Source organism: Mus caroli, chromosome 2, assembly GCF_900094665.2.
Source record: "Mus caroli chromosome 2, CAROLI_EIJ_v1.1, whole genome shotgun sequence".
Classification (NCBI taxonomy): domain Eukaryota; kingdom Metazoa; phylum Chordata; class Mammalia; order Rodentia; family Muridae; genus Mus; species Mus caroli.
The window spans coordinates 159,400,546-159,409,819 of record NC_034571.1 but is presented as its reverse complement, the minus strand read 5'-3'; the positions used below and the strand labels follow the sequence as shown (position 1 = coordinate 159,409,819).

The 9,274-nt window shown below is 51.8% G+C and overlaps 1 protein-coding gene across 2 annotated transcripts in view; it reads left to right on the top strand.

Moving 5' to 3' along the window:
• The window catches only part of Spata2 (spermatogenesis associated 2), a 12,139-nt gene extending 6,239 nt beyond the window's left edge, over nt 1-5,900 (top strand). For both annotated transcript variants that reach the window (XM_021156155.1, XM_021156156.2), the window contains exons 2-3: nt 1,704-2,139; nt 2,724-5,900. In XM_021156155.1, the coding sequence (XP_021011814.1) occupies nt 1,822-2,139; nt 2,724-3,953 (1,548 nt within the window). In that variant the 5' untranslated portion in view covers nt 1,704-1,821 and the 3' untranslated portion in view covers nt 3,954-5,900. The remainder of the gene's footprint in view (nt 1-1,703; nt 2,140-2,723) is intronic.
• Nucleotides 5,901-9,274: the final 3,374 nt, after the last annotated feature.

Genomic DNA, 9,274 nt, shown 5'->3' with positions numbered 1-9,274 from the left:
GTCAGCCTGACATGACTGAAGAGCAGGGAGTCAGCCTGACATGACTGAAGAGCAGGGACTGGATGGCTGTTACTTAGAGGGAAGGCTAGACTGCTGTGAAGTATGACCGCTGCCTCTGGTTTTGGTCAGGACTTAGCACTCATCTTTGGGGCCCTTTTGTGCTTCCCAGGTCAGTTTGTTTCTGTGTACCCTCACAGGCAGTGGGTGAAAGGAGGGGGACTTTCTGGTTCTGTTTGTTTGTTCTGGAGTGGACTACGGGCCGTTTTGCCTTACCTCCTGAGTGCTGGAACACACTGAGTACTGCCATGCCCAGCGTGGGCCCCCAGTTTTGCTCACTTTCACCCACTGTTAATGCTGCCACTCATGTCCCCAAACTGGAGATGCTGAGCTGTGACTTCCTGAGGCCAGGGTGGTTCTATGGGCCGTGGGATTGTTGCCAGAGCCCAGATAATACTAGAGGACCCCACAGGCCATACCGAGCCCCCAAGGAGAGCCCAGTCCCCTTACCTCCTTCAGTCTTAGTGGTGCTGATGACTAGAAGCCCCGCCTGAGTGAGGTGTGGAGGCTGGCTTAGAGTAGGATGCTCATCACCCACACACTGGGGCTCTGGCCAGGAAAGCGGCAGGTGCAGGTCACGCCCACTCTACCTGAAGGTGGTCGGAGCCTTCTTGAGAAAGCCTGGTGTCTTGAGGGTGAATACCTTGTCAAGGCAGAAGAGGCTGTCAGTGCTTTCCTTACTTAGCCACATTGTGCAGAGCTGTGTGTGCTGCTGTGCCCTCTTGAGCCTGGTTTGTCTGCAGTGTGTGGCACTGACTGTTGCTGTCTTTCCCCAAGGTCCCCTGTGAGCTGCTGGGCTGTGTGCTTCTTCTCACAGCTGGCTGCAGCCCCCTCTGATCTCTCTAGTCCCTATCTAGATCCTTGAATTAAACTCTCCAGTGGTTTATGTGGACTTCCCCAGAAGTCCTCTGTGTAGTGCTGGGAGCTGGACCCAGGGTCCTTCTCACTGAGCAGTGCAGTCCCATCGTCCCACAGGAGTAGTGGGTGTGTCCTCTGAGTAGCTGTGGGTCAGGCCCTTGCACCAGCAGTCCCTCTGTGTGCCCTGATCATTAGCAGCAAACCTCCTTTCTGTTGGTGCCAAGCTCCTTCCTGCTCCAGGAAAACAGGGTGTGGTGGGCTTGGCCTGGACTCTGGAGCCTTCCTGGGCTCTGACCTTATCTCCACCTTGGGAGATCTGGAACCTTGGGTGCTTCTCTCGATGACTGGCTGATTTCAGGGGCCATGGTAACTGCTGTGCCCACTTACTCAGGAGCAAGGGGTTAGTACTGGCACATGCTCTGTAGTGCCAGCTCAGCACCTCCCTGCCGCCACCTCCGGCATCACACCCTGGGCCTGGCAGTGCTTCAGGTTTAAGTGTGCCTCGGGGTTTTCCCAGACTCCTCCTCCTGTCACACCAAGGCCAAGTGTGCACCGGCTTGCTCTCTGAACCTTGCCTTTGGGGGCATTAGTCACTCCTGTGAGCTGGTGAGCAGCAGCGCCTGGCCCATCTGTGTTCTGTGTCAGTGAGGTGGAAGAGCACATGGGGGCCATCTGGGCTCAAGAACCAGCTTAGTCCAGGCCAGCTCTTGGCTTTGCTGCCCTTGGCATTCTGAAGCTGGGGTGGGCACCAGTCAGATGGGTGATGGTTTCTTATCCCCCCTTTTCAGAGCATGCGCTGGTCCATGGGTACCAGGCCAGTTCTTCATGTGATGTGCCAGCCTCCAGTCCCAGAGCCATGGGGGAGATGAGGTAGCCCTTGGGTTTGATTTGGGGAAGCCCAGTTCAATGGATACGAAGTACAAGGATGACTTATTCCGGAAGTACGTGCAGTTCCATGAGGGCAAAGTGGACACCACCCCCGGCAACCAGCAGCCTGGCAGCGATGAGTACCTGCGCGTGGCAGCTGCCACCCTGCTCAGCCTGCACAAGGTGGACCCTTTATATCGATTTCGGCTGATCCAGTTTTATGAGGTGGTGGAGAGCTCCCTCCGCTCTCTGAGCGGCTCCAGCCTGAGTGCTCTGCACTGCGCCTTCGGCATGCTGGAGACAATGGCCATCAACCTCTTCCTGTTCCCCTGGAAGAAGGAGTTCCGCAGCATCAAGGTGAGGTGGGGTGGCCGCCTCTGCCTGCTGCTCCCTCCTGCGTGCCCGTGCCCCTGTTCTCAGCCCATGGGCTCCAAGCAGCTGGGAGCTGGTATGGACCAAAGTCCCAGTTGAGGGGTGGGTAGGTGTGTGTTGGGTGGGGGTTGAGAGAAGATTCTCTGCACTTTCCCTAGCAGGGGACAGGGGGCTGGAATCCTGGCATGTGTCATTTGTTTATTGTCGTGCTAGGGATTAAACCTGTGGTACACGCTCTGTCCCTGAGCTGCATCCCAGCCTTGGGGTGTTCTTGAAACTTTGATAGAAGGCTCAAAATGGACATCCTGGGGCCTAGTATCTCTCTCTCTCTAATCCCACCCCTGTGCTTCTCCTGTGGTACAGAGCCTTCACATACACAGAAACCATGGTCTCTCTGGCCTCCCGGGCCACATGTACTCCTTGCTCGGTGGTATGCTTCTAGTGTGCTCTTGCCTGTGGTCTCCAGGCAGGAGCTCCCCACCCCTCCCTGCCGGGGGCGCTCTGCATCTGGTTTGAACAGGCTTCTCTATAGCATGCCTCTTTTTTTTCCCTGCCCTCTTTCTCCCTAGACCTACACTGGCCCATTTGTTTACTATGTCAAGTCCACGTTGCTGGAGAAGGACATCAGAGCCATTCTAAGGTTCATGGGCTATGAGCCTGAGTTGGGGACTGTGTACAAACTCAAAGAGCTTGTGGAGTCCCTCCAGGTGAAGATGGTCTCCTTTGAGCTCTTCTTGGCCAAGGTCGAGTGTGAGCAGATGCTGGGCATCCACTTGCAGGTGAAGGACAAAGGCTACTCAGAGCTGGACGTGGTGGCTGAGCGCAAGAGCAGCACGGAGGATGCGAGAGGGTGCTCAGATGCACTGCGGAGGCGGGCTGAGAGTCGGGAGCACCTGACCACTTCCATGGCTCGTGTGGCACTCCAGAAATCAGCCAGTGAGCGAGCGGCCAAGGACTACTACAAGCCCCGAGTGACCAAACCCTCCAGGTCGGTGGATGCCTACGACAGCTACTGGGAGAGCAGGAAGCCCCCCTCGAAGGCCTCACTGAGTCTGCGCAAGGAGCCCCTGGCCATGGATATAGGGGAAGACTTGAAGGATGAGATCATCCGCCCATCCCCCTCATTGCTGGCCATGTCCAGCTCCCCCCATGGTAGCCCTGATGACCTTCCCTCCATCTCCTCCATCAATGGCCTTGGCCTTCTTCGTAGTACATACTTTTCCACTCAGGATGACGTGGACCTGTATACAGATTCAGAACCCAGGGCCACCTACCGGAGGCAGGATGCTCTGCGGCCCGATGTATGGCTGGTCAAAAATGATACCCACCCCATCTACCACAAGCGTTCACCCCCCACCAAAGAGTCTGCCCTCTCCAAGTGCCAAAACTGCGGCCTGTCCTGCAGCTCCTCCCTCTGCCAGCGCTGTGACAGTGTGCTGGTCTGTCCTTCGGCCTCCAAGCCCAGCGCTTTCCCCAGCAAGGCTTCTGTACACGACAGCTTGGCCCACGGGGCACCTATGCGGGAGAAGTATGTGGGTCACCAGACTCAGGGCCTTGACCGGCTGGCATCTGTCCACTCAAAGCCCAAGCCCTCTACCACAGCCACCTCCCGCTGTGGCTTCTGTAACCGTGCAGGTGCCACAAACACATGCACCCAGTGTTCAAAAGTTTCCTGTGACGCCTGCCTCGGCGCCTACCACTACGACCCGTGCTGCAGAAAGAGTGAGCTGCACAAGTTCATGGCCAACAGTCAGCTGAACTACAAGTCCACCCCGTTCTCCCAGCTCGTGTACAGATAGGCCTCACCCCCATCTTCCGCTACAAGGGCTACACACCACTGACCTGGCTTGGTCCCATCAAGAGGTAACAGAGCTGCCCAGGAAGGAAGCAGAGACTTGAGCTTGACCTTGGAAGCACCAGGGTTACTGCTTTGTCACATGGCTCACGTAGCAGGTCACATTCCAGCCTGCGGCTGCTGTGTGGTCCGAAGGACAGGATGGCACTTCCATTCAGTCACTTCGCTGCCCTCTCCACTCCCTGCTCAGCTGGTATGGGTTTGGGTTCTGGTTCTGGTTCCCTTGAAATAAGTCTCTGTCTCTGGGACTCTTGCCACACCTGCCCCACCCACTGCAAAGCCAGCTTGGACTGGGAAGGAGCCTTTGGGGTCACCTTCAAATCCCCACCAGGAGTGGCGAGCTAGAGGCCTGCTGGCTTGTGAAATGAGCCCTCCTGCCACACCGGGCCTCTCTGGTGGCTCGCCTCTTTTCCTGCTCCCATGATACAAGGATCCCTAGGCAGATGTCCCCACCCCTTGTCTGCCCCCTGACTGGTATTAATGGGGAGCCAAGTCCAGTATTAGTCGAATGCCATCTTGCCAGCTCCACTCAACCAGCCCACAATGTTGGCAAGCTCTGCTTGGCAGTTGGAAAGTGGACTCCATGGCAGGACTGACGTCCCCTCCTGTTTGCATAACCCCCCCCCTTACTGTATTGTACATACAGAATTTGAGGTTTATTTTTTAATGAGTGTTCAACTTGCAGTGTGTTTCAACATGGTGAAAGAAATTAATGATACGGTATTTATAAAGGTGCCCTGGGTTCTTTAGTCTTCCAAGGGGGGCCGCATGCCCTTTCCCAGTGTTTCTTCCATTGCTAGGGTGGAGCTGGGAGCCTGGCGGAAGGGACTGGTAAAGCCCATGTTCCTTCCCATGGTGGTAGAGAGCTACTGTCTTCCCTACGGTAAATATTATACACCTACCTCCAGTGTGCACACGGGGGTTAGCACGGTGCCGGGGTCTGCAATGACCTCAGTGACAAGATGGGGACCTCAGCCCCCACATCTATAGCTCTGTCTGGTCTTGGTGCCTGCTGAGCATGAATCTTGCACCCTGAACCTTGAATCTCAGAAGGAAATTCAGGCGGTGGGTGCCTCCACCCCCATCTAGCCTTCCTCACTGGTTCCTGAGGCTGTCAATGCGGCTCTCAAGTCTTTTTGCACTAGGGCGGGCAGAGGTGGGATTTGCTCCTTAGATGCCTCTCCAGTATTCAGTGTCCACACTTCCTGGGATAAATCCCACCTCTGGGTTTTCCTTTTTGGGGAGAGGGGCAGGGCAGGAATTTGAAGCTGTCACTTCCTTGTGAAGTGTTAACATAGTTTAGCCATAGGCAGTTATGATGTCCAGTGTTTGGGATCTATGGGCAAGTAGTTTTCCCAAAGCAGGCATTCAGTTCTAGAGCAGGCTTGACTCTGGCCAAACCCTGAGCTACTGTGAATTTGCTGGTGGTCTTCCGACTTACTGGAGTGATTTTTAGGTTTTCCAAATCTTTTTTATCTCTAGCTGATAGACCGCATGTAGTTAGGTGTACATACAGCAGACTCTGGGCAGTTTTATTCCTGAGACTGGCATTCCTGGGCAGCTCTTTGATGTCAGCACCTCAGACCTGGTGGGGCCTGGCCCTTTCCTGAGAGCTCCAGCTCTGCATTCCAGTCACTCCAGCATTGCAGGGACTCTCTCAAGATGGAGGACAGGCTGCCTGAGGAAGTCCAGTGTGTTCCACCAGGAAATACAGTGTATAGACTGGCAAGGCCTCTCCCCTCCTAGGTGTGTCTCACTATAGGAGATCGATGTGAACCGGGTAGTTAAGAATATGCTAATTTAAAATGCACATATTTTGCATTTGATTTCTACAGAGTTGAAATGTTGAGAGATTTAAAAAAAAATAAAGTGTCTTCCATTGTTAAACGAAGTGTTCATGGTGTTACAGCCCCTTTTGTGGCTTCCCTCATTTGCAGCAAGCGCTGGCCTAGACACCACAGTTAGCTCAAGTGACAGGACTCAGACAGATCCTACTGCCTTGGTCATCTGGGGAAGCTGGAAACCAGGCCCGCGGTCAAGCTGTCTGTTTTCCCAAAGTATTACTTTTACTATTAAAGGCACAACTTTTTTTCCCCTGCCTTCTGATTTTTCTCATTAAAGGAATATTCTACCACAGCTAGCCAAAGATTTTTTTTCTTTAAAACACAAAAACAAGGGCTGAAGAGATGGCTCAGCGGTTAAGAGCACTGACTGCTCTTCCAGAGGTCCTGAGTTCAGTTCCCAGCAACCACATGGTGGCTCACAACCATCTGTAACGGGATCTGATGCCCTGTTTTAGTGTGTCTGAAGAGAGCAACAGTATACTCAATGTACATAAAATAAATAAATCTTTAAAAACAAAACTTAGCAGACAGGCAGTGAGATGGTACAATGGTTAAGAACATTGGCTGCTCTTCCAAAGACCCAGATTCAATTGCTAGCACCCACATCATCACAACCATTTCTAACTCCAGTTCTAGGGGACCCAGCACCCTCTTCTGGCATTTGTAGACACTAGGCATGTACATGGTGTATGTCCATACATGCAGGCAAGACACCCATATACACTTTAATATTTCATGCATGTGTCTTTTATTGCCTCAAGCTCTAGTCCCCCACAATGCAAGATGTTGGCTTTTGGGGCACATAGAAGAATTTATCCAGGGTCTTGTGTATGCTAGACAAATCTGGACGAGTCTGTCCCAGCTCAGAGGATGGACCTTTGAACTGCCATTGCCACTGAGGCTGCCCTACAGAACATAGGAGTCCCAGTTTGGGATTCCATTTTTCTTTCGTGTTGTGTGTGTGCATGCTTGCATGTGCTTGTGCATATATGAAAGACCTTCACTGAGGCAGGCTTTTGGTTAAACCCAGAGCTCATGGATCTAGTAACTCATAGAAGTTGGCTTGCCAGTGCCTGAGCTTTGCTTAGTCCAGTCCTGCTCTGTCACATGGCCCAGTCCTCACCCTAATTCCTTCCTATTTGCATGTGCTGTTCCAGGTACCACCATGGGCGAGCTCAGTACCCAAGTAGGACCTGGGCCAGTTCTGACACATTTGGCCTATCTATATTGAAGGTGATAGGGGCCCAGTTCTAATTTACGTGTGTAAGCTCTCTTTAAAATAATTTTTTAATGTGTATGGGTGTTTTGCCTGTACATGTGTCTATGCTGTGTGTGCATGCTGTGCCCACTGAGGCCAGAAGTACATGTGGAATCCCTGGAACTGGAGTTACAGGTAGATGATTCAGAACCTCCATGGTGTGCTTGGAATGGAGTCCCCTCTTCTATGAGAGCAGTCAGTGCTCTTGATGACCCATCTATTTAGCCCCATTAAGTAGGGTTTTGGGTGTGTGTGTGTGTGTGTGTGTGTGTGTGTGTGTGTGTGTGTGTGTGTGTGTGTATGTTTTGAGACAAGTTTCTGTGTAGCCTGGATGTCTTGGAACTCCTTCAGTACAAGAGGCTGGCCTTGAACTCAGAGATCCACCTGCCTCTACCTCCTGAGTGCTGGACTCAAAGGTGTGCACCCCCACTGCCCGGCCACATAGCATATTTTGATCATATCACCTCTCCCCCAGAATCTCTGTTCCAAGGTTCATGCCTTTGTTTCTTAATGACCCTGAGTCCAGTTAGTGTTGCTCATGTGTGTACAAGGGGAGGAGTTTGAGACAATGTCTTACTGAACAGTTCAGGCCAGACTTAAACTTAGGATCCTCTTGCAGGGATGGTCTGAATTCTGGCCATTACGGAATGCTGCTTATGGGCTTGCTTAAAATATCTGGAACCACTTCTCAAGGGTGGGATCGCCCACAGTGGGCTGGGCCCTCATATCAATCATGGAAATGCCCCACAGGCCAGTGTGTGTAAGTGCACAATTTTAATGCCAGCATTTCGAGAGAGGCAGATCTCTGAGTCTAGCCTGGCTTATACAGGACAGCTAAGGCTACACAGAGAAACACGTCAAAAAACAAATGCCTTGTAGGCTTGTCCACAGGCCAATCTGGTACAGGTATTTTACTAATCAAGGTTCCCTCTTCTCAGATGACAACAGTATGTCAAGTTGACAGCTAGCCAGGACACACCCTTTCTGTGCTAAGGTGGCCATCCCCTAGCTGTGGCTTTCTGTTTTTCTTAGGGAAGCGTCTAGACCTTGGTCAGATGTTCCTTCTGTATCAGTCAAAATAGCTATTGTTTTACCCGCCATCCTGTTACTATGGAGTGTTGTGTATGCACTCTGGCTCTTTGGCGCTGATCAGAACACAGGAGACAGACTGCATTAGCAGTAGGCACGTGGGGTTCTGCCCTCTGGGAGAGTCATCCCCACTTAGCTGTCACTCACTCACTCAGTAACATGGAGCACCCAGTTCTGTTTAGCAACAGGATCTTTCATTTCTATCATGTCTATAAGAGGACCTCCCTGTGTGGTGTGAATCTAGACATGTGAAGTTACACAGAAGTGAATGAATACACATTACACATATTTTCTTTGGTTTTATGAGAATTTCTAGTCATTGCTGGCTAGCTACCATTGGAGATCATGTTGGTCTCAGACTTGAAGCAATCCATTTGCCTGAGTCTCCCAAATGTTTGGATTCTAAGTATATTTCACAATGCCTTAGCTTCATGTAAAACAAAAATTGTTTCTCATAGGTATGAGAACCCTGTTTGTTCCCCAGAGCCCAGGTTAAAATGCCAGGTATAGGACTTGAGAGATGGCTTAGTGGTGCAAAAGGCTTGCTGCTCTCAGAACACAGGAGTTTGTATCCTAGCATCCACTTTGGATAGATGGCTCCTGGGCTCCCACGCCTTTAATCCCAGCACTCAGAAAGAAGAGGCAGGCAGATTACTGGGCCTGAAGGCAGCCTGGTCTACCCAGCAAATTCTAGGACAGCCAGAGCTACAGAGACACCCTGTCTCAAAAAAGAAATCAGAAGAATGCTTTCTGCTCTGTCATCCCCACCTCCCCTCTAGCCTTAGAACACCTTCTGTAAGGAGAAGGACCCATGGGCACTCTCCAAGGTGCTGCTCTCTCAGCATCCTGGGTCAGAGGCCTTTCCTCAACAAGGGACTGAGTGGAGCTGAAATGAGCCCAGCTCTTCTGAGAAAGCTACAGCCCCAGAGAAGCACAACAGCACAACATGGAGAACACACGTGTGTTAGTAGTATGTTTTTTTCTTTTCTTTGCCATTTTTTAAAAAAGGCACTCTTATTTTATATTTAGTTCAGGCTGGCTCAGAATTGTGGCCATCTTCCTGTCTCAGCCTAG